This window comes from Podarcis melisellensis (assembly GCF_964234715.1).
Source record: "Podarcis melisellensis genome assembly, chromosome: 3".
Classification (NCBI taxonomy): Eukaryota; Metazoa; Chordata; class Lepidosauria; order Squamata; family Lacertidae; genus Podarcis; species Podarcis melisellensis.
The window spans coordinates 78,902,311-78,927,918 of NC_138530.1; the positions used below are offsets into that span (position 1 = coordinate 78,902,311).

General features: G+C 41.4%; 1 protein-coding gene across 3 annotated transcripts; it reads left to right on the forward strand.

Annotated features, from left to right (window-relative positions):
• Window positions 1-56: 56 nt before the first annotated feature.
• Window positions 57-25,240, forward strand: GABRR2 (gamma-aminobutyric acid type A receptor subunit rho2). 3 transcript variants are annotated; one of them, XM_081905567.1, is made up of 10 exons: window positions 57-2,242; window positions 7,260-7,366; window positions 14,283-14,350; window positions 14,755-14,978; window positions 15,604-15,686; window positions 17,326-17,466; window positions 18,782-18,934; window positions 19,769-19,965; window positions 20,072-20,209; window positions 21,798-25,240. In XM_081905567.1, the coding sequence occupies exons 1-10, from the start codon at window positions 2,052-2,054 to the stop codon at window positions 22,104-22,106; spliced, it is 1,611 nt and encodes a 536-aa protein (XP_081761693.1). In that variant the 5' UTR covers window positions 57-2,051; the 3' UTR covers window positions 22,107-25,240. The 3 variants fall into 3 exon arrangements, with proteins under 3 accessions (XP_081761693.1, XP_081761694.1, XP_081761695.1); XM_081905568.1 differs by lacking the exon at window positions 20,072-20,209; XM_081905569.1 differs by lacking the exons at window positions 57-2,242; window positions 14,283-14,350 and having other exon boundaries at window positions 7,304-7,366.
• Window positions 25,241-25,608: the final 368 nt, after the last annotated feature.

Consider the following 25,608-nt stretch of genomic DNA (forward strand, 5'->3'; position numbering starts at 1 on the left):
TTAATCTAACATCATCTATGAAATCTACCTAGTGCCAAAAAAGACCCCTGAAATACAGTGAAGACTCAGTATGAGTGGAAGCTCCTTTGTCCAATGGGCTTTCCCAACCACTCCAACTCACCAAAAGCCACTCCTTTTGTAAGAAATCAATTTCAGCTGATTTGAGACATCTTCACACACACACCCATACCATGCTGCTCTGGAAGATCTTTGACCTCCAGCAGTGACTGTTCAGGATGCAAAGGTGTTGCAGAAGGTAGGCAAGGGCAAGAAAAAACCCTTTCCAGGGTATTTCTCTGTATCTTGCCTAGTGTAATTTGCATTTAAAAGTAACATTCTGGGCAGACTCCTGCCTGAGAAAATAAATCTTTAAATGTTTTTCGCCTTGACACAATATGCACCAATTTGTTGCGGCTCCTCACTTGTCTAAACTAATAGTAAACTCAGTTCTCCGAGTGCTGCTCCTTGTGTAGCCAGAGGAACGAAGCAGCAGCCCCAGAGTTTGTAGAAGTACAATATACTTTAGTAGGGAAAGCCATAGGAGTGGAATTCTTCCAAAAACAGACCAATGAGGATTAAAGATGCTCGTAAAAATGGACATAGGATGCTGGCTGACTGCTGTAGGAAAGGGGGAATGGAAAACGAGGGGAGGGGGAATAGAATGGACTGGCTTAAAACATGAACACGAGCACACTGTACTGCAATATTTGGTTGTGAGTTCCACTTGTAGTGCTGTATACATGCTATAGAATATGCGGCTTTTGAAATTGCCCTTAGAACAATCAAGATCAAGTCTGGTCCCTGTAATATAACACATAATTTTGGCCTGAGATATGGAGATGCCACATCAAAGTAGAAGCTACATAACTATTAATATTCAAATCTCACGAAGCCAAATTATTTTCTTCCTTGAATTTGCTTATCACATAGAAATGCAAGTGGCGCTGCCTGGCTATGCAGTGATTCAAAACAACTCTGACTAAATAACATTTTATTTTGAAAACAAGGGATTGTTAAAGTTGGCATTTAACTTCTCATTTTAATCTTTGAGGTCCTGAGAACTGTTGTAGTAGCTAAGAGTTTGACTCCAGAAATCTGCATTTCAGAAGCTATCTCACTGTACAGCCTTAGGGAAGCCACCACACTCTCCCAGCCTCAGTCACCCATGTGCAATATGTTAATAAAAACTGGTCTACCTTATGGAGTTGCCCCAAGGATGACAGAGATAGTGAGTGTATAGAAAGTGTTTGAAAATTAAAGCTCAAAATGCACTGCATAAGCATTACCTGCATTCATTATGACATTTCAGGATCAGAAACCAACTGTGAGTGCTCTAAAGACAAACAATTTAAGCCATTTCACTTATTTTGTTAACAATCTAGCATTTTCCTCCTGTTAAAGAAAATGGCACTTGATTTGTTACTTATCAGTTTAAGGTATAGTGCTTTTCATGCAGACCTCACACAGCGGTTTACAAAAGAATATTTATGAGCATTGATTAAAAATATGATAAAACTGAAAGACTATGATTTTAAAAAGCAGAATGAACAGACTCTGTTTGCATGCTGGCAGCTCTTTTAGATGGCTAACTTAACTACAAGATCACAAACTCTACAGTAGAGTGACACTAGGCTATGTTTGCTGCATCATGAACATGTAAGCACCTGCCTCTCATTGAAGAATGCTCTCTGTAAGACACACAGTCTATCCAGCCTCCCTAATAAAAAAACAGAGAGAGATGGTTTTGCACAGTCTGGCAGAGGATTGTGCAATTCCGAGATTAGTGGCTAGAACAAAACTGGCAGATGGAGTTGCATTCTTTTTATCCAATGGCTTTCTGCAAAAGCACTCGTTTAGGACCCAGTGGAAATGTTGCCAGATAGGACTAACTTCTTCATGAGTAATGGCCAATCCCTGAGCAGCAAGGAAAGGAAGAGCTCTGAGTAGGAAGCCCTGGAAAGCAGGTTTAAAATATTAAAGCAGAAAAGCAGTTTTCTTTCTAACAATGATCACACTGATAAATGTGAGATTCTGGAGATGCAGCTGATTCAATGTTTAAACCAGCGTGTACTTACACGGCAGGCGGTTACAGAACTGAAGGACAGTGGAGCAGTGATTCCCACGGAATGCCTTACAATTTTGCAAAACTAATTTTGCTGATCTTTTGTTTGTTCTTCCTTGGGGAGAGCAGAAAGCACAGGAAAAGGAGATGGACAGGACAAGTAGAGCTGCCGCAAATAAGGTAAGGAGTAGCTAAAATAACTGATCACTTCCTCAGTTTTCACTATATATTTTCACCAGAAAAATGCTCAATACGTGTAGTTCTGCTGTATATTGCATGGTGTGCCTGAAAAGTACATGCACTATAACTGCTGGTGTGAGAGAGAGGTAAAACTCTAGTTCCCCGAATAATACTAAATTGCATTACTGCTTTGAGAGCTATTATAATGATTCTTTTTCCAAGAATTTTAAAAGATAATGTGATTATGGAATAGATTCTCAGACATGAACATTAAATATTGAAATTGCATCAACTGCTCTGTTACTTCAAAACAACCCGTAGGGCTGCTTTTTATCTTGACCAAAGCCTATTGTAGATGTGAAGGTATAAAATATAAGACATAAAATATACTTCTCTAAATATCTTGCCTGTATCAGTTTCAGGATGTGCTCCCTGAAATCATGCATGTCTACTCAGAGAGAAGAACTGGTGGTTCTTCTTACTAAATAGATGTGCAGAGGATTACAGCTTTTCTGTTTTATTTGTTTGGTGTTGGGCTTGTTGTTTTGTTGGTTAAACATCTATTTTTCTTTATGTATAAATGCCTAATACTCATATTTATAAATTCTACCTTTTGTTGTTGCAAATTATTTGGTGAGCCTCACTTTTTTTTTAGTACTGTAAGCATGTACCAAACAGCTAAAAGGTCTTAGTAAAGTTTTATCAGATTTAATATCATAGAGCATGGTGAATGGTTTATATGAGAAAAAGATAATCTCCCCCAAACTGCTAAGCAACCCCAAGTATATATTATCCATTTTCATACTGAGTTATGTCATCCAGTGAACTGCATCTTACAGGACCATTTGCCTGGTTAAGACCTTATAAACAAAGTTGGGTTAATCCGTCTTATTAAATGGAAACACTGTGACCTTCATCTTTTTATTAGTTGTGTTTTCTTCAGCCTGACACTGTGAACTTAGAGCATGTTGCTCTCAAGCTTTGCACATGAAGTGATTACTAACTTCGTCCCACTGGGTAAGAGATTCACAATGGATGAGCTGATTTATTTTATTGGACTGCCATTGTTGGTGGAAGATTACATTCTCTCCAGCAAAACTAGTTCACCTCATCTTACTGGCCTCATTCTCTTGCCTTCCTGTGACATTTACAGTCCAAATCTTTACTGTGCAAGTAATTGGGAATGTTGTTGATTACAAAGACTGATCAATTCTTTGCTGTTTAGGAAAGAATTTAAGACAGCATTTATACCCTGTTTTTCAAAGGGGAAAAAAGCCTTCACAAAGCAGCTTGTTAATAATTCAGATTTGAAATGTTACAACATGGTGCAATCCTCCAAGCAGGGTCCATTGTTTTTAGATGGACTTACACAGAGGTCCTATCAACCTCTGCTTAACTCAATGGTGCACTGCTTGCTTGACTTTCACCCTTTATATTAAAAGCTGCAGGACCATACTTATCCATACAGGTCCCCAGGAAGGGCCTACAGATGCATAAATGGGCGCGGGATTCTTGTTCATAGTTTTGCACAATTTAAGGTTCCTAAGAGCTGACTCCTCGGTACATTTTTCTTTTTATGGAGGAATACCTTTTGGTGTGAAACAACATCTACCCTTTGCAGAATTTTAAAAATGAGAATAAACAGCTTTAACATACCATTTATATGTGGGATTGTGCATATTGTTTAATATCATTCATTCAACTATCAGAAACGAAATAACATGGTCAGGGATGAGAGTTCTAGTCCCATCAGCACCTGGAGCACCACACCTTCTCCAGCCCTGCTGCAAATAATGTATAATAATAATAATAATAATAATATATTTGTACCCTGGCTATCTGACTGGGTTGCCCCAGCCACTCTGGGTGTCTTCCAACAAAACATAATTAAAAAATCAAATGTTAAAAACTTCCATATACAGGACTGCATTCAGATGTCTTCTAAAAGTTATATAGTCATTTATCTCTTTGACATCTGATGGGAGGGCATTCCACAAGGCAGGCGCCACTACTGAGAAGGCTCTCTGCCTGGTTCCCTCTCACTTCACTTCTTGCAGTGAGGGAACCACCAGAAGGCCCTTGGAGCTGGACCTCAGTGTCCAGGCTGAATGATGGGGGTGGAGGGGCTCCTTTGGCTGTATAGCACTGAGGCCGTTTATGGCTTTAAAGATCAGCACCAACACTTTGAATTGTGCTCAAAAATGTACTGGGAGCCAGCAAAGATAGGTGGTTAACTCTCACTTCAAACACTGGCAATTAGACAACATTGGCATCCTCCACCACAATTTAGGACAGCAGAGACCGGCTTAGGAGGTGCAGGGCAGGTCGTGTGGCACATGTAGCTCTGTCCAACACCTCAGCGTCACTGACTGTCAGCAACTGCTACCTGAGGTGGCTGCCACACACTGCCCAGCAGTAGGGCCAGCTTTTCTGGATTTTTGACCTACTCTCTGGGCAGAAGCATCCAAGAGAGACCAAGGTTTCTTCAAAGACCCCTTCTTCCACATGAAGGGAGATCCTGCCATAGAAGGAAGAAGCCAATTTGGAGACCTGGTTGTGGCTTTGTAAGTGGCATTGGGAATGCCCCAGATGGCAGACTCTGATTAATTGGAACTCTATTTTTAATCTGCTATCAAGCTGTTAATCGATTAATGCTTTCTGCTTCAACAAATAATGGCATTATTTCATATGGCAGTGGGCTTCATAAAATCTTCCTTTTCCCATGCTTCCAACATTTCTCAGATTAAAAGTATTGTGCTTGTTTTATACTGTTTGTAGCTCTTCATCATTGTGGGGCACAGAAGTGGAATAAACCAGTTTTTTGTGAGACCTGTCAGCACACAGATTTTAGCAATTAGTAGCTTTAAAAAATACATTGTTGTTTTTTAACCCATGACCACTTTTGCTTTAACATTTAGAAGGCACAGTTTCATTTAACATTTAGAAAGCACTAGGAAAACATTTTTTCAGTGTACTAAAATACAACTCATAATCATTATAATTGTTCACAATTTCAAACAAGCTTGCTTACTAGTGAAGACCTACTAAATAAGTACAGTTAAGGTGCACACTGTGGAAGAAGAAACATAATGTTGGGGCATTCAGATTAATGCTAGCTGTGCCCTTTTACTGCCTCAAACAACAAGCATATGGGAGGAATTGGATGGTCATATTGAGTGGGTGGGTTGTAGCCAAGGGATTAGAGGTGGGGGCTTTTAAATGAAGACGTTGCTTCTTCCTCCAAGACCTCCATCATCTCTCTGTATTCAATTAAGATTGTTGTCACTCTGCATGTTATATAGATGGCAGGAATCACTCCTTTCCTGCTATAGTGATTCTCTTCAACTGATCCAGAAAGCCCTCTCCAACTTCTGTGATCATAACCTCACTCTCCAATCTTGTTCATTCTTTGCACTGGCTCCCTATTGGTCTTTACCATCAGGTTCAAAAATGTCTCCTCTTCTTTAGGCCTTCTCACCCCTTGCCTATATGCAGAATACACATTATATCCACATCAGCAAGCCCAAGAGGGGGGGTCTTGTCATCTGGGCATCCCAGGACCTCCATACAAACTGTCCAAGCTTGCACACCCTGGGGAGGCCACTTTGGTGCTGCAAACACAGCACTTTTACTTCACCTCCGGAGGCACACTCCATTGCCTCTTGCGTCTCAAGACAGACGGGTGCCAATAACAACCTCAGATGCTCTACTCATATATAAAGACAACACTATAGTAGTCGTGAGTGTGCTAAACTCTGCACCACAGTCTCAAATCACTCTCCACAAGTTGGAGGGCAAGCATGGAATGTCCTCCATGCACAACTGAGAATTCTGGAAGAATAGGGCTCTAAATTGTTCTGGGAGCTTCCATGAATGCCTGAGGCTCCCTGCTTCAGAAGTTTGCAATCTGGTTAATGGGAGCCAACAAAGGGAGCTTAGTGTGCTAATCCATGATTTCCCCACTGGCATGTTGCTTTGCACATTGGATAGAACCCCTGACAGTGTTTGTGACAAGGACATACAGCCCAAAATGGCATCTCCCAGGGCAACCAATCCCCACTCCCCACTGTAATGTTTGGCGGTAGTACACTACTAATGAAGACTGGGGCCACCATTTTGTGAGTCTCCACACTCTTGCTTCCTGTTCTTAGATGGGCATGGGGTATGATGTGGCGGAGACTTTCACCTATTGAGTTGGATGATGTGTTACTTAACTCACAAATATGGCTGCCCCACAAAGGCTTACAGTGTACTAGCCTCATTCCATATTATGAATACTTCAAAATGTTAGAAATCAATCACTACTGAGAGGCTATTTAGGGCTGCACAAGTTTGGACCAAACTCAATGAACTCCCATCAGTCTCAGCTAGCATTGAAATTTATCTGTTTCTGACTGTAGCAGTAGTATGTACAACTTTGCAGATCTCACTGCTAGAGCAAAGGGCTCTTTGGTCTTAATTTATTCTAATCCCCCCTCTTAAATCAGTAGTGATTAGAAAACGAGACATTTTCCTCTTACCTAACTGACCCCTGTATACCTTTAGCTGGACTATAATTAAATTTCCACATATGTATGTTATATTCACTTTTATATCAAGAGGTTGCTCTGCTATCTTTTTGCTACTATGCTAGTTAACTATAAGGTCACTTCCAATCAACCTGTTTACTGAGGATTCAACCTGAATAGTTTGCACAAAAGTTGCAGGGAGGTTATGTGGCACTGAGTCAAGCAATAATTGTTCCACACTTTCTAGAGCATTTCCCAAACACTTTCTTTGCCACAAAAAGTCTGTTGTTTTTTAAGTGGACATTTTGTGCAAGAACACCAAATTCACTTTTACTATTCAAACTAAATTTGCTGGCATGCTCTTGAATCCCACCCGCAAAATAGCGACAGTCTGAAAGTACTTCAACTTACATTGTAATATCCAAGTTATATAGAATTTCAGTACTATGATGAAGATGATGATGTTGGATGACTAGGAGTGACAGTTGGTTCTTTGCTTTCCATTTTAGTCACATATATAAGAAGAACCACGACATGACCAAAACTCGGACAGGAAAAAGTGAACAGCTCCTGAGGGTAGATGACCATGATTTCACCATGAGACCAGCCTTTGGAGGTAACTGGAGGGGTGTTGCAAATTCGTCCCCACAAAAAATGGTGGGAACGGCATTGTGGGGACTCACTGAGTTCAAGTCTCCAGGATTGACGATTGATCCTCTTTGCACAAGTAGTTATTATTATTATTATTATTAGTAGTAGTAGTAGTATATCCTGCCCATCTGGGTGGCTTCCAGTACATACAAAAACATAATAAAATGTCAGACCTATAAATGTGGTGAAGAAGCACATGCTCCATAGATTTTGCTGAAAATATTCACTGACCTTTTCTAAGCTGCACAATTTATACCTGTAACCCAGAAAGCATGTTAGTGGCAGATGCAGTACGTAAGCACCAAGCTGAATTTAACTGTAGGCATGCACACAAATCTGGGTACAACTTTGACTGGAGCTATGGAATTACCATCTAATTTGTGTCAGCAGCTCAGTGTACTTACCTAAGCGATTGGGTCACAGCTCTTAGGATGTACTTCTTGGGTCTCATCCCTACTGTTGTTTAATGTGTAGCTTCTTGTACCTCAATTAATTCTCCATTGTCCATATGATGCACTCCTCTAAATCACTGCCTTGCCATACTTTCCCCTCCCTCAATTTGGATTTTGTTGTACCATGGATACTCTGAAAAGGAGACGGTATGAGAAAATTCGGACGAAGGGGGAGGAAAGTGGTGGGAAGGCATTGATTTTGTGGAGAATATCACATGGACAATGGAAAACGAATGGATGCTGTTTTATTGCTATGGCCGATGGCTGATGCAAATAAAGATTCATTCATGGAGGTACAGGAAGCTTAGTGTCCACATTAAACAGCAGTATAGATGGGCCTTTGTCTCAGCTTGGCATGTCCACTGCATCCCACCATACAGGATATATAGATCCCATATGAATATATATCTAAAATCTTCTCTGTTCACCTCATGCATCTGACTTCTCCTTTCCTTGCATGTGGCAGAGCCTTTTCCTGTCCTAATATGAGAGCACATTTGATTTGACCCTTTCAGAGTTATCTCAGTGCCAATGACCTTGTCAGAGCTAGCAGATGTTCAGGTATTATTTACTACAAATATTAATATCTAAAGATTATGTAAATATTTCATTTGGGCTCCCTTCCTCAAACTCTCACTGTAAGCATTTCATCTAGGACATCTCTCTTTTTTATAGGGAGTCCATGAATAAGCAGCTTTAGCTGATACTTAAAATAGCAGTATCTTTTCCGTCGAAGAACAGCCTAATACGGTTCCTGTGATATGGTTTATTCCCCACCCAGTGTAGTACCAGCCAGTTCCTACTGGGTGACATTTAATTGGCACATACGAGCTAAAAGCAGGTTCTGCTATCTTTTGGGTGCCTGTCGGCATGTTTGCAAAATGAAGAAAATGTCGTGGGCATGACACACAGACCACAGCCATTAAGCACACTGTGGCTTGATGCATTGGCTACAACATAATGTTTATTTCAAGCATCAATTTGACAGCAGGGAGAGGCAGAGGAGATGATCCTGTGGGCACCAAAGCAGGGCTCTGTGGATAAAAATGGGGCTGTACTCCCTCTGAAGGAGTGAGTTACGTAGCTTTTGGGTACTTCTGGAGCCTTTGCTGTCGCTTGAGGCTCAGGTGGCCTCAGTGGTGCAAAGTGCCTTCCATCACCTTTGGCTGGTGGCTCAGCTGTGCCCTTGTCTGGACAGAAATAGCCTAACTTGTGTATATCCGGGTAGCTTCTATGTTAGATTAATGCTGCATGTGCCTTCCTTTCCTGTTCCTGCTTTTGCAGGTTTGGGGGCACATTGTCAAAAGAAGTGCGTACACTAATTCTGCACTGTTTAGACACTGTAACTGTGCTCCCTTTTGATCTGTTTGGTCACTGATTCAGTGAAGGAGCGAGCGCAACCAAATTTAGCATGTCCTTTCCTTGAAATGAAATCTATAAAGCATTCCAAATCAAAGTGGATGGAAGGCACCTTGTACTTGATCATTGGTATAATTAAAACCGTGCTTATTTTTCATGCAAGGTCAAGTTTGGGCTTCAGCCTCCCAGATTATTAATCTCTTGCCTCTTAAAGGAGATCTAAAATCCAATCACAATTTGAAAATAAAAATATAGCAAATGTTGCTCACGGAACGACAGGATTAGCCACCACAGCCTGGAGCCTAGCGGGCAGGTGCAGCAGCATAAGCTTCTCTGCTGAGCTCTGCCAGCAGAACTTAATCCTAACCTACAGAACCTTCCAGTCATCCATGGTGAATCGCTGACGTAGTAATGTTGTTGTGTACACAAATGTAAAAGCTGGAGTGACGTCAACCCTGCTAGGTTCATTCAGATGTAAAATTGCAGTATATCAAAGGGGGCAAGGGGGAGGGGAGAGAAGCAAGTTCTTCAAAGCACCATGACAGCCCCCACCTCCCTACAAGATCTTGCTCCTCTGCAGTGATGCAGCTAAGGCTAGACCTTGCAGCTGAAGCCCAGCCCAGCACCCGCTTCCCTAAATAACCACCCCAGGGTCGCAGATGATGTAGGCAGCAGCCAAACACTCCACATCGACACCTGGGCTGCTGTGGGTCATGCCAGGGCTCACCACAGCTGGCACTTGTTGCCAGACATGCCAGACATATATATCGTTTAATAGTTAGAGGTGGCTGGCCGGCATTGTACATGCTCATTCTATTATTCAAAATCTGTAAACACCTAAATGCTGTTTACAGGGACGGCTCATCCCATTTTGCCGCTTGAGGGAAAATGAGAAGTGTAGAAGCGTATTTAGGGGGACGTGACTGGTTTGGTTGCACTGGGCACAGAGCTAGGGTTGCCACGTTGAGCTTTTTTTTTAGGAAGACCCAAAAGTTATTGACCTGTCTAAGATCCAGGTCAAAGCACCGCCTTTCGGAAATTCCTCCCAGACATTCTGCCTTTGAAATACCACTAATGTCCAGAAAAATCCAGACGTATGGCAGAGCCTCGGGGGCACCAAATTTTGGCACCACACAGGGTGCCGCCGGGGAAGTTCTGCCCCTGTAATTGGAAGTTTCATATGCTTTATGAAGTCCAACTGAGAGCTGTTATATACATTTACATTTACATATGTATATGTTATATACATATACATAATATATACATGTTATATACTGTGATTAAATCAGATGCTTAGAAACACAAGTATAAGGATAAACATATCCAAGATAAGCCAAAATTCCTAACTGAGGCTGCCTCCAAACTGTTAATATTTTGTGAGAGGGATTCAAGTGCATACTGAGAAATGTAGGATTGCACAGTTAAAGCACTCTGTTACTGTAGCACAACAAATTAGCTATATACACAAGAAATTGACTTCTTTTCCTCTAAGAAAGAAACAGAGTAATGCAATGAAAAGTGTGGAACGAACGAGTGATTAATAGAAAATCTTGTAAATGTCCCACAAGCAAATCAGGATGAATGCTCATTGCCATATCACTTCCCTGCAATCAAATCAAAAGGAATCTACCCTCCCTGTAAGCTTTGTGCAAGCAAATCAGGAAGAATGCTCAATAAATACAGTAGGTCACTTGAAGGAGTCCTGAACAGGCTCAAGCAGGCAACAAAATTCCACACATTAAAAAGTAGACGAAAGTCTGAACTGATGGAAGCAGGGAGCAAAGTTATCAGTGAGACGGTTTCTCACACGACCCCTACTGAAATAGATGGAAGTTGCAGTTACCCTGTGGAGTTCTCCCCTCTAGGGAATTCAGCCTGCGAGGGAAAGATGCTCCCCACCCCTGCTTTATATTTACTATGAGAGAGAAACCAAGCAAGCTAAGACTGGGGGCCCTAGGCAAAATAAGCTTCCCAATCACCAGGCAGCTCCTACTGCCACCCCCAGCTGCTCATTTGATAGGGACTTGTGTAAGAGACATTCCTCATGCATTGCATCCTAGAATCTCTAACAGATACTTTCAGGGTTTTCCATTTCTGTTCCCTTCCCCAGTGGCGTAGCGTGGGGGGTGCAGGGGGGGCCGGCCGCACCGGGCGCAACATCTGGGGGTTAGGGGGCGCAAATCCATGGGTTAGGGGGCGCAAATTCACGGTTTAGGGGGTGCAAATTACTTGCCTTGCCCCGGGTGCTGACAACCCATGCTACACCACTGCCCTTCCCCACCCTTTATTTCCTGTACGTCAGAGTTTTATTTTGTTTCCCTTTCTATAGTGTTAGTTGGTGACGAATTTAACTAATCATCTGGAGTAGCATTCCCCCCCCCGACCTCCCCCTTCTACCACTGTGTAGTTTAGTTGGAAGCAGAGACAGGATTAAAAACCTAGCAGCTCTCTAATGACCGCAAGGATTAGCGAGATCAGAAATCTCTTGACATCTTCCTGTGACTCATCACCAGATGCTTAATTCAACAGTATGGTCTGCAGCACGGACAACCTTCTAAACCCACCCAGGCAGGGCTTGAGGCTGTTGGATTTATGTTGTTTTTGATTCTATAAAAAGTGCTCACCATGGCTGTAGTTTTTTTTAATGATTCCTGCTATTTTATACTACTACTCAGCAGGATACTCTTTTTTAAAAAATCTTTCCACTATGCTTGAACATAAATGCTATGTGATTTGTGTGTGATGTCAGGATGTAGACCAGGGGTCAGCAACCTTTTTCAGCAGGGGGCCGGTTCACTGTCCCTTAGACCTTGTGAGGGGCCGGACTATATTTTGGAAAAAAATATGAACTAATTCCTATGCCCCATAAATAACCCAGAGATGCATTTTAAATAAAAGGACACATTCTACTCATGTAAAAACATGCTGATTCCTGGACCGTCTGTGGGCTGGATTGAGAAGGCGATTGGGCCACATCCAGCCCACGGGCCTTAGGTTGCCGACCCCTGATGTAGACTTTACAAAAGTCAAATGTGTATGGCAATTTAAAGCACTGTGCTAACAACTCTTCTTCTAGGAATATTATTAGCAGTTTCTACAATTAGCTGACACTTGGAAGCTGTCAGATATGTAATTATATCCAAAACAAAAGCAGGAAAAAATAAATAAATGGGAGTCCTGCAATTCCATTGTTGTAGTATATCCAATTTTGAGCTAGACTCTATGCAGCTATAGAAAGCTTAATATATTCAGTTACATAGTATATTTTGGAATTTTTTGTGAGATCATATTAATAGGTATATGTAAGGACTCTAGTTTTTTAAAACGTATACTCCAGGTAGTGTGGTTGCTGAACCTGAGCCAGACATCCTGGAGGGTGAAGTCAAATGGGCCTTAGAAAGCACTGCTAATAACAAGGCCAGTGGAAGTGATGATATTCCAGCTGAACTATTTAAAATTTTAAAAGATGATGCTGTTAAAGTGCTACACTCAATATGCCAGCAAATCTGGAAAACTCAGCAGTGGCCAGAGGATTGGAGAAGATCAGTCTACATCCCAATCCCAAAGAAGGGCAGTGCCAAAGAATGCTCCAACTACTGCACAATTGCACTCATTTCACACGCTAGCAAGGTTATGCTTAAAATTCTACAAGGCAGGCTTAAGCAGTATGTGGACCGAGAACTCCCAGAAGTGCAAGCTGGATTTCAAAGGGGCAGAGGAACCAGAGACCAAATTGCAAACATGCGCTGGATTATGGAGAAAGCTAGAGAGTTCCAGAAAGACATCTACTTCTGCTTCATTGACTATGCAAAAGCCTTTGACTGTGTTGACCACAGCAAACTATGGCAAGTTCTTAAAGAAATGGGAGTGCCTGATCACCTCATCTGTCTCCTGAGAAATCTCTATGTGGGACAAGAAGCTACAGTTAGAACTGGATATGGAACAACTGATTGGTTCAAAATTGCAAAAGGAGCACGACAAGGCTGTATATTGTCTCCCTGCTTATTTAACTTATATGCAGAATTCATCATGCGAAAGTCTGGGCTGGATGAATCCCAAGCCGGAATTAAGATCGCTGGAAGAAATATCAACAACCTCAGATATGCAGATGACACAACCTTGATGGCAGAAAGTGAGGAGGAATTAAAGAACCTTTTAATGAGGGTGAAAGAGGAGAGCGCAAAATATGGTCTGAAGCTCAACATCAAAAAAACGAAGATCATGGCCACTGGGCCCATCACCTCCTGGCAAATAGAAGGGGAAGAAATGGAGGCAGTGAGAGATTTTACTTTCTTGGGCTCCATGATCACTGCAGATGGTGACAGCAGTCACGAAATTAAAAGACGCCTGCTCCTTGGGAGAAAGGCGATGGCAAACCTAGACAGCATCTTAAAAAGCAGAGACATCACCTTGCCAACAAAGGTCCGTACAGTAAAAGCCATGGTTTTCCCAGTAGTGATGTATGGAAGTGAGAGCTGGACCATAAAGAAGGCTGATCGCCGAAGAATTGATGCTTTTGAATTATGGTGCTCGAGGAGACTCTTGAAAGTCCCATGGACTGCAAGAAGATCAAATGTATCCATTCTTAAGGAAATCAGCCCTGAGTGCTCACTGGAAGGACAGATCCTGAAGCTGAGGCTCCAATCCTTTGGCCACCTCATGAGAAGAGAAGACTCCCTGGAAAAGACCCTGATGTTGGGAAAGATGGAGGGCACAAGGAGAAGGGGACGACGGAGGACGAGATGGTTGGACACTGTTCTCGAAGCTACAAACATGAGTCTGACCAAACTGCAGGAGGCAGGAGTGCCTGGCGTGCTCTGGTCCATGGGGTCACGAAGAGTCGGACACGACTAAACGACTAAACAACAACAACAAGTTTTTTAAAGGATGTTTATGAAATGCTGAAGATAGATATTAATAGTTAAGGTATTAATAAGGTATTATTTATATGGTGTGGTACTGTATGGTTTCGTATGACATATTTAATGACAATTTTATGTAAATATTTGTATAAGAATAGTTTTTTTAATAATAGGTAGTTTCTAATAGTTCAATTTCACTCTGTCACAGGCCCTGCTATTCCTGTCGGGGTGGACGTGCAGGTTGAAAGTTTGGACAGTATTTCTGAGGTCGATATGGTATGTAATTTTCAATTAAGGTTTGATTACCTGTGCCTAGTCAGGAAAAAAACCCCATATTTTGCTTCCAGGTAAAGGTAAGGTGTCTCACTCATGACTTTTACTTATTTCTTACAACTAATATCGTTATGAGATTACCACGGATAGAGATATCATTATAGGTTTGACTTTCAACAAAGAAGCAGCTACGTGTGTTATGTGTTCATAAACAGGTAAACAAGTGAGGAGGACAAGAAAGGCATTTCAGTCCTCTGGCATGCTGCTAATGACAAACAGTGATTCCGTACCTCAGCAGTGGATACATCATTTGGACTTTTTCCTCATCCATTCTACTCATTTTTTCACATGTGTGGAGCATAAACCACAAGACACATTATCTCCCCTTTTTCTTCCTCTCGTTGCAGGACTTTACGATGACACTGTATCTGAGGCATTACTGGAAGGATGAGCGCCTCTCCTTTCCCAGTCATACTAACAAAAGCATGACTTTCGATGGGAGGCTGGTGAAGAAGATCTGGGTGCCAGATGTCTTCTTCGTTCACTCAAAGAGATCCTTCATTCATGACACAACCACTGACAATATCATGCTGCGGGTGTTCCCGGATGGCCATGTGCTCTATAGTATGAGGTGAAAAGCGCACCAATTAGCTCAATGTGAACAGCACTGTATTGTTTGCCCAGAAATATCTTGGAATAGCTCTACAATGTAATAACAATATTTGATGGTTAATATCTGACGGGCGTTTTAACCAACACACTCAGGAGCCCTTATTCCTCTGTATAGGTAAAGGTAAAGGGGACCCCTGACCATTAGGTCCAGTCATGACTTACTCTGGGGTTGTGCTCTCATCTTGCTCTATAGGCCGAGGGAGCCGGTGTTTGTCCGTGGACAGCTTCCGGGTCATGTGGCCAGCATGACTAAGCAGCTTCTGGCGAACCAGAGCAGCACACGGAAACGCTGTTTACCTTCCTCTGTATAGCATGTGGCAAAACAGGAATTAATATAATACCTGAAAGAAGGAGAAAAACCTAGTGCATGTGGCCTCCACAGTGATCCTGGTTATCTCAACTCCACTAATTAATCTGCAATTACACTGTAATTTTATTAATCTACCAGTTGAATCAATTACAACTTGACGCCTGCCCAAGTATGGAGATTGGGGAAGGTACTATCTTCCTATATTTTCCCTGCACCTGTGACTCAGTCCTATTCCCTACCTAGCAAAACTGACTTTTCTTTTTGGAATTTCTAGGATCACAGTTACAGCCATGTGCAACATGGACTTCAGCCGATTTCCGCTAGATTCGCAGACTTGTACTCTGGAGCTCGAAAGCTGTATGTGGCATTCATGTTTCTATCTGCAATGTTTTCCTAGATGTCTACACAATTCCTTATGGATTTGTTTGAAGTGTGCATGTTAAAGTGAACATAGGATCCATAGGATCTGCCGATGACTGTGCACCACAAGTCAATAAATGTAGTCATATAAGAGCTGATCAAGCATAGAATCCAGCATATCAGAGACTGGATATATGTCTAGGTAAATGTCTATGTCACTATAACCAAGGGGCAACCAATGGAACATCCTGCAGACCGTGGAGTCTAGGAGGTGGAAAAGGCATGTTTCAATTATGCAGATGTTAATGCTGAGCATCCCTGATTCTGGAAGAGGCTTAATTGCTCTGTGAACCATAAAATTTACATTCGTGTGTCCTCTGGCTGAAAAACGGTTCACCACTCATGGTATATACAGCAAGACCCTATTTAGTATTACCGTTTAGCCATGCCATGTTCCAACAATTTTGCGTATATGTACACTACAAATGATACTGTTTCTATAACAGTGCAATTCTCATGGCTGCTGTGCAAAGAATCCTGGGAACTGTCATCTGGTGAGAGTGCTGAGAATTAACAATTTTTATGTATGTATGCATGCATGTGTGCATGTCTCACCCATCTGGAACAAAAGTAACACTCGGGGTAGTGTGCAATGTTTAAAATTACAGTTTCGGTTTTTTTAAAAAAGGTATAAAAGATCCCAAGCACACCACACTTATAGCTTTGTTATTCCCAAAGTCCTTGAAGGAGAGGGACAGAAGCTTAAGGTTACAATCCTATGTATGGCTACTTGGAAGTAGGAATAGGGAGAAATTCGGTTTAGTTTGCATTTGAAGGAGAACCTATCTCATCATCACTGAAACACAGCCATCCTTTGAGATTCGCACTTCTCTAAATTTTGCAAAGCATTCTCTAGCCAGGAAATCTGTACAAAGATGAATATATGAGTTTATATATGAGTGAAAATAACATACCAAAATGCCTTCCAAAAATGCTTATATAAGGAATATATAAAGAAATTGCATACAAAACTGTGTATATTGTGAGAAATTAATAGTAAACTCTTAATGATGTGTATAACTTATGTAAAACTGTGATAATGAGAAACAGAGAGAAGCCAAAATTGACAGATTCACCCAATCCTACTTGGGAATAACCCCAACTGAAAAGAGTGAATTTACTTCTGGGTAAATGTGCATAGGATTATGCAGATTTGAGTGTGAATCCCACTGAGTTTACAGGATTTACTTCTGAATAAATGCATGTAGGATTGCTGCATAAACCTTTTTTAAGTTTGAGAATAGAGGTATACTAATTAAGCATGTATGTGTAATAATACTTTCTCCTCCTCTGTCCAATGTTTGCCTGTTTTCTTAAGAACCCCAGTTTAGTTATGTGAGATTATTATTGTTTATATACCACCCTTCATCTGAAGATCTCAGGGCGGTTCACAAGATAAAAATACAGGAGATTAGTATCAGTACCAGCCAGCACCCAGGTCCATTATATATTTAAAAAACAACAGATTATTTTATTGCCCTCTCACATTAAGCCATTGATTCATCTGACTATTTCACTATTTTGCTGTTGACCTATAAATGTAATATTATTTTTGTCCCATCACTACCCTCCACAGATGCTTACACAGATGAAGATCTGATGCTGTACTGGAAAAATGGGAATGAATCTCTAAAAACAGATGAGAAAATCTCCTTGTCTCAGTTCTTGATACAAAAATTTCATACAACCTCCAGACTCGCTTTCTATAGTAGCACTGGTATCAGGTTTTCTTTCTAATCCTCTTCTAAATGCCTGCCACACTTATAAGTCAGCCTCACAAGTTTGCCTGGTGAAATGTCTTTTGTCTGTCTTTTGTTCATCATCATCATCACCATCACCATCATCCTGTCTTTCTTTGAAGGGCAAGATTCAAAGCTTTGCCCACCCCCATTTTATCTGAGCAATAATATTATGAGGTAGGTTAGGCTGAGAGATGGTGACTGGCCAAAGGTCATCCAGTGAGCATCATGGCTGACTAGAGATTTCAACTTGGAACTCTCCAACCCTTGTCCAATACTCTAAAAACTATACCACAAACACTGTCTGTTCTCTGTGAGTATATAAAAATCATTGAGCATAATACTAAGGGTCAAACTCTGCATGTTGATGGATTTGCATTCAAGTGTCTCTTTTTTATTCTCTAGTCTGGCCTTAATAAGCACCTTTGAAACTTTCTCATGCTGTTTGCATGCATGTGTGGATGCAATCAAAGGATGAGCAAGCCATTTTAAAATCATCCGCACGTTCTATATAATGTAGGCTTCAATGTGGAAATGCAAAAAAGGTGTGAAAATACTGGAGATCAGTGGATGGTACTAAATTTACCAAAAGCTGTGCGATCTTCTAAGATAATACATAATTTCCACAAGCACAAAGGCACTCTGTGTATATGTTAATGATCCCCAACCTGCTGTTAAGGAACAAAAGTGTCATTTTATATGGTAGTTTAATACTAACAGTATTAAGTACCTCACTGAGTAAATCCTTTGGTTAAGTCACTCTCAGTCTCGCTCCACAGTTGTAAAATGAGAATAGAAACTTGTTCCGAAGTCAAAATGAATTCTTTAAATTTAATCACACACAGAAAGTGTTATCTATATACAGTGGTACCTCAGGTTACATACACTTCAGATTGCAGACTCCGCTAACCCAGAAATAGTGCTTCAGGTTAAGAACTTTGCTTCAGGATGAGAACAGAAATCGTGCTCCGGCGGCCCGGCGGCAGCAGGAGGCCTCATTAGCTAAAATGGTGCTTCAGGTTAAGAACAGTTTCAGGTTAAGTACGGACCTCCAGAACGAATTAAGTACTTAACCTGAGGTACCATTGTAATAGTATATAATATTAATGTTTCTTCCTTGTCTCTTTTTCTGTTCTTCTATTTTTGTACTTTCAGAACCATCCTTTATCCCCGCCCTCCCTTTGCTGGACTTTTATCTCTGTATTACATACTATGTCTCACCTGATTATTGCTCATACCGCCATAAGGAGACCTACCACACATTTTTAATAGCTGCCATTTTCTCCCTAACAGGTTGGTACAATCGCTTGTACATTAACTTCACGTTACGTCGCCACATCTTTTTCTTTTTGCTGCAAACATATTTTCCAGCCACACTCATGGTCATGCTATCTTGGGTGTCATTCTGGATTGATCGCAGGGCTGTGCCGGCTAGAGTATCGTTAGGTGAGTGATTCTCAACTTTTATAAAGGACGGCAGAGCTGGATACAAGGGAAGGAAAACTACAGAGTCCCTATGAGCTATATCCAACCAAGTTACACTCAGAGTAGACTCACTGGAGTTAATGGACCTAAGTTGCGTGAGAGGCAGAGTCTAATTACTGCAGGGCCAGGGAAACTGTCACCCCCCATTTGTTGTTGGGCTTTAATTCTCAGCAGCTTCAACTATCATAACCTGTGGTCAGTAAGGATTGTTTGTTTATTGCATTTACAGTATATTTCACCTTTTCCTCCAAGTAGCTCTTCAAGGTGGTGTACATGGCTCTCCCCACACCTCATTTAATCCCCACCAAGGTTAGGCAATGACTGGCCCAAAGTCACTCAGGAGATTCGAACCCTGGCTTCCCAGGCTGTAGTTCAACAGCCTGGCTTTTGATGTGATGGGAGTTGCAGTCCAGTAACTTTAGGAGGTCAAAAGGTTTCTCATTCTTGAATTACTGTATTCTCCAAACTAAAATGGGGAGAGACTAAGACCCAATGATTAACACTGAAACGAAGCTCAGCTTCATAATAGATGCTTGTTGACAGTAATTTAATTCTAAAATAGTCCAGGGGGTCCAGTGTTCCTTCCTGCAAGTTCTTCCACTGAGCACAGTGTGCCTGGTGTCTGTCTGTGATTGCTTAGTGGTGAGGATGTCTGCACACCCTCAAGCAGATTCTGTTCATTATCACTTCACATGTACCACACTGAGCAATAGTTTTTTTGAAAACAGGTTCTGTGGCTATGAGACCTGGCTGAAATTAAACCCAATTCTTAACACTTGTGTGGGGCCTTTTCAGGGATCACGACGGTGCTGACCATGTCTACCATCATCACGGGCGTCAATGCCTCCATGCCTCGAGTTTCCTACATCAAGGCTGTGGACATTTACCTCTGGGTCAGTTTTGTGTTCGTCTTCCTTTCGGTGATAGAGTACGCAGCTGTGAACTACCTGACCACTGTGCAAGAGCGAAAGCAGAGGAAGCTGCGAGAAAAGGTGAGAAGCACTTCCTGCACACCTGACTAATATATTAGGGGCTAGTGAATGCGAATGCGGAAAACTGACCCTTGTGTGTCTGTGTGTGTGAACAATTTTTGTCTAGAGCATGCAAGCTGACTCCGAATCCCTGACACCACAAAAGCAGGAGTTGGTGATAGTAGGAACAACAGAGGGAAGGAAACTAAGATCAGAACTGGGGAAGTCTGCAACCTGGGACTTTGGCAAAGACAATATAGGGAGGGTAAGAAGGGGGAAATTCAGTATGGCATTTCCCTGTGTTTGCTGCATTGTTTTTAGGTACAGTACTCCTGATGAATCATGATGAAGCCCTGACCAGTCAGGTGCGCATTTCAAAACTGGATTCAGCCAATATAATAGTAGGAGCTAGACGCTTGCAATTCAAAATATAGACGGGCCTCTTGCATTACACAGAAGTTGTGGCTTCTGTGAACTCTGTAGATTTGCTTTTATACTTTCATTGTGTCTTCTGAATTGCACCCTGCCCTGAGACTCCTGCTACTGAAGAGAGCTCATAAATGACCTTAATTAATTATAATTTTATAATTAATTATTAATTAAGGGGCCGGAACAGATGCATGAATGACATATGCATCCCATTTGCACTTTCCATGTCAAGTGCAAAGGGGTAGCTCATGCATCTTTCCCACAATTAAACAAGCAAACCAGAGATCCACACATACAGCCAACGTGAATCTGATCAGGTGGATCTGCAGCTGAACCACACGATGTTCACCTAGGGCCCCAGTCAGCTGGCTTGAAATATCATTTAATGCCAATGGGGATACACATCCTCATCTGAAGCTGATTAGTTGTAGTGTTTGCCACTTGTGTGAATAGAGTTGGGTTCAGGCTGCTGTGCTTTTATGGCGCAACGGAGCTCACCCCATTGTGCTGATTCAAACCACCAATCTTCCGATCGGCAAGTCCAAGAGGCTCAGTGGTTTAGACCACAGCACCACCTGCGTCCCTCTTGATGATGAGGATGAGATGCTTCTGTCAACCTAGCAGTTTGAAAGCACACCAGTGCAAATATATAAATAGGTACTAATGCGGTGGGAAGGTAAACAAGGCTTCGTGCACTCTGCCTTCCGTCACAGTGTTCCGTTGCGCCAGAAGTGGTTTAGTCATGCTGGCCACATGACCCAGAAAGCTGTCTGTGGACAAACACTGGCTCCCTTGGCCTCAAGTGAGATGAGCGCTGCACCCCATAGTCACCTTTGACTGGACTTAACCATCCAGGGGTCCTTTACCTTTACTTTGCTTTTATGGTGACTCATATATTGTTAATTGTAGAAAAAGGAAAAGTATAATTTGTGTGATCACCATTCTGAGTTCTACAGTCATTTATGTAAGTCAGTGTTACTCTATAAAAAGAAAGGTTGTCTTTATCCTCAGCTATTTTTCAATCAAATTTTGAGCTGCAGACTTCCAGAAAATAAGAAAAATATGGTAGTTAAAGGATCTCCAGTATTGGTATTGCACCTTTACTGCAAGGAAATGTAAGTCCAAATGGATGCAAAATTTCAGAATTAAAACTTATTGTTATCTTATGTCACACAAATAATATTTTCCACCCTGAATTCACCTTTGCTTAACCCATAAAGGGTTTCATGAGCAGATGGATAGTACACCTGTATGGGTTTAGTGTGTCTTGATAATAACTTTGGGAAACTGCAGAAAAAGAGAATACGATTTTCAGTTGCAACATTAATGCATTTTCTGTATAAAATCAAGGTGTAATTTTTGTCCCCTGTTCTGTTTTTGCAATGCCTGAGTTTTCATCTGCCTTTTTTGTTCTCTTTTCTCAGTTCCCATGCACGTGTGGAATACCTTCTACAAAAACTATGATGTTGGATGGTATTTACAGTGAATCGGATACCAATAGCCTAGAAGGGTACCCAAGAGGCCAGATGGTGGCTGAGGAGGATAAGCAAGACAAGATGGTGGTCCATTTGGCCCTGAATAATGAGTCTAACTCCTCAAGGAAGAAAGGGCTGAAGGGACATGTTAGCCTCCGTATCATGCAAAACACACACGCCATTGACAAATACTCCAGAGTAATATTTCCAGGCACCTATATATTTTTTAATTTAATATACTGGTCTGTCTTTTGCTGAATATGCTAAGGCAGTGATTTTCCCAGGAGATACTTTAAAGACTATTGTGATTTTTGAGGCTTTTTGGCCTCTGAGAGATAAAGCAATCCCGTCCTGTTGCACCTTTGGAATGTGTGTTGGAAAGGAGGCACTGCAACACACAATGCTATTTGGAGACCGTTCACCTGTGCCAGTTGATTTAGGCTTCCCATTCCTTTGTTAATTTTTGATAGTCTTGACTTTCATACTTGAAAACATCCACCTGTTGGCTTTGGATCTCAGTCACTGCATGTGTCTTTTACAAGTGGATGCTGGCAAAAGGATGGCTGGGTCTACACTTTTAAAAGGGATCTGGAGTAGATTTGGAGTTTGCTATGAAATGTTGAAATCAAGGGGAACTGCTACACCCTTATGGGGAATGTGGTGGGTTTTATTATAAGGGGTAGCAAGCTGACCCCTGTATGGTTTGTTTTGCAGCTACTATGGACAAACCACCCAAGCTAATCTGCCTGATAAGAAAAAGGGGCTTCATATGGTGACTAAAACCGTCTTGAAAACAGCAGGTTTTCTTAGGATGCTGTTTAAGAAGGCTGCTTTTACAAGTGAGGTTGCACATGATAGCTGGGTATCCCAGTGTATTTCCACAAGCACTTTTTATCTTTCTTCCCTCCTCACAAACTCCTGTATGTTGCAGGAGGAAAGTTACACCCCCACACCCCCACATCTTTATAATGTTCCCTGTACATGGGAACAAATTCAGTCAGGGGTTATAGATCTTCTAGGCATTCAGTGGACTAAATGTTATTGTCTTTTGGGGAGTAGGGCTGCCTAGGTGAACATAAAGGATTATTTCTTGCAACGTAAGGATCAGGTTTAGGCATGGCCCACAAAGCTCTACATTTTGGTACTCTGGTTTTTTCTTATTTATTTGAATTAGAGATAAATAACACTGGAAATATGAACCTGAAGCTCATTCTGAATGCAAAAACAGCAAAGAGTGGTGCCTTAAAGGTGAACAGGGTTGTTGTGACATGACATTTTGGGGGCTCATTTTTGTCAGGTGTAGGAAATGCTATCTTCAGTTATGTAATACGCACACATAGGAACACATACAGAGAAAAAAATTCATAGGCAATAATTCTGGGCTTTTCTTAAAGGAGGAAATATATAATGAAGACTCCCATGTAAATATTAAGAGGGGGATATCAAAAGCTGGGAACCATGCAGGAAATGGAGCAGAAAAGTATCAGATACATAGGCTAATTTATCTTCGTTACTTTGCAATATATAGGTACCCCACTCCAGAGATCCTTGTTTGAAGTAGTAAGAAAGGACAAAAGGGAACCCTGGAATTAATCTCCACATCCCTCAACAGATATTAGAAGCTTGTCAGAACTGACAACATTAACCAACCAGTTGTGTATGTGTGCTGGTCCTGATTTCTCCCCATGCTGCAATATTTTGCACATGTGCAGGATTGTACAAAGAAGGGCAATTCACAAACAGAAGCTCATTTCTATATGTAATTCATTCTCTCAGTTAAGTGGGTATAGGGTTGTAGCTGCACCACATTGTGCCTTAGTTTCCCCATCTGTAAAATAAGGGGTGATGAACTAGCCTACCTCACAGGAGTGTTTTGAAAGCTTGACTGACTAAGAATGATTTCTAAGACATTTCAGATTCTTTTTTAAGGTCCAGTGGAAATGTAGGGTTTATAATGAATATACAGGGCCATAGCTGTCAATCCTATTCGGAATAAGGGAATTTCCCTTAAAAAAGGGAAAACATTGACAGCTATGATGCAGGCTCAGTTTGCATATCACAGTAAGCCATAATTAAAGGTTTGTGGTGAACATAGCAATCTGGGCTGTCTTGCTCCATTCGCTGCTAATGCATAGAGGATGCAAACCTAAATCCCTGGCATAACATAATGTCTGAACCAGGGATGGTGGTTTATTCTTGACCAGCCAAGTACAAAACCTGGCTTATCATCATTATTTGTTTAGAGCAGCAGTGGCCTTCAAAGTGGTTTGGTGCTGCTTACCTGGCTTCCCAACATGGAGGTCAAGACAGCTGACAGTTTGGTGCAGTGCAAGTTCTGCATCAGGACTAATCTGATTCTCACTGACCTCCCTGCTGCTTCTCCCATCTCCTTTTCAGTTACCATCAACAATCTCTGTGTTGGTAAGCCATCCTGTTCTGCCCCGCTGACTGCAGTGGTTTTGAGTGAAGCAAATAATGATCCCTGGTTTTTATGTAGTGCTAAGCCAGAGACCATGGTTTGTTTCTCCCCAGCACTATGGGAGAGAAGAGCAGGTGTAATTGATTCATGCACAGTAAACCTTGGTTTTACTGTGAAGTGCAGATGTGGTCAGTGTAACATAACTAAGCAGCCTGCTGCTAATTAGTATGTTAATGTGAAGTATAAAGAACTACCAGGAAAACTGGTTTTCTATACATCAGGTATGTACAAAGTCTGTTTCGGGGGACCTAATCAGCCCACCGGTCAGGTTAATCTGGCCCCTGTGGTCAACAACTTTGGTCAGCCCTTATGGCCCTTCACGTCATCAAATCTGGCCCTCTTTGAAAAAAGTTTGGACACAACTGCTATACATGAATCATTCAGAATTTTCAGGAATAATGGGGCCAAGCTAGCCATGGTTCACCACAAGCAACATCAGTGGATTTGCACCAGCGATAAATGTTTTCCGTGATAACTGTAATAAAATACTGTGCATACAGGTTAATTTAACTTGCTGTGTAAATAATTATAATTATATACAGACTGCTATTTATTTTTACAAGCTCTCTTGCTTAACCTATCTAGTGGCAGGAGAGAGTTATTCAGATGCTACATTCTGTTTTGTCTACATGATCTCTCATTTAAATGCTATGTAATGATCTTTGTTCTGAAGAGCTTAGCCTTAGGTAACTTAATATGCACATGTGCATGTATAGCATATAAAACTAAAGTGTTTCTAGCAGATGGAGTTATGTGTCCTGGACATGGGTACGGGTCTGGGATTGTCAGTTACTGAAATGACAGTCTTGAGCAGAAGCATAGTATTGTTTGACAGCTCTGAGACTGTATTTGCTGTCTCTGGTTCAAAATTTTAGCTCAATAGTGGATACCAATAAAGAACAAGACCTCTTAATTTCCATGCATTTGTGGTCATTCAGCCAACTTTTCATCAACCCAGGCAGCTTCTAGACAGGAGGTTCCAGTCACTGATCTTGCATTGCAAATTACAAGTGAAGTTGCAGCAGACTTTCCACATTCATGAGAGTATTGCACTTTTCCAATCTGTTCAACTCACTCTGTTCTGTTTACAACAGTGGCCATGGCATAGTTGCTCTGGGTGGGGCCATTTGCAGCTCCTCACACATTGTTGTGAGTGCCATTTTATTACCTCATTTTTTAAATTTACCTTTCACAATCACTGAAATGCTTTTCCAGATAAACGTATTAGGGTTGCCATATTTCAAAAAGTAAAAACACCCCCCAAAACATTTTGGCAATAAT

Excerpts from the sequence above, each read along its gene's own strand:
- GABRR2 (XM_081905567.1), top strand. The coding sequence starts at position 2,052 with ATGTTTAAACCAGCGTGTACTTACACGGCAGGCGGTTACAGAACTGAA. Across the intron at positions 14,351-14,754 it reads GTATTTCTGAGGTCGATATG|GACTTTACGATGACACTGTA; the intron begins GTATGTAATTTT and ends CTCTCGTTGCAG. Across the intron at positions 19,966-20,071 it reads AGAGGAAGCTGCGAGAAAAG|AGCATGCAAGCTGACTCCGA; the intron begins GTGAGAAGCACT and ends ATTTTTGTCTAG.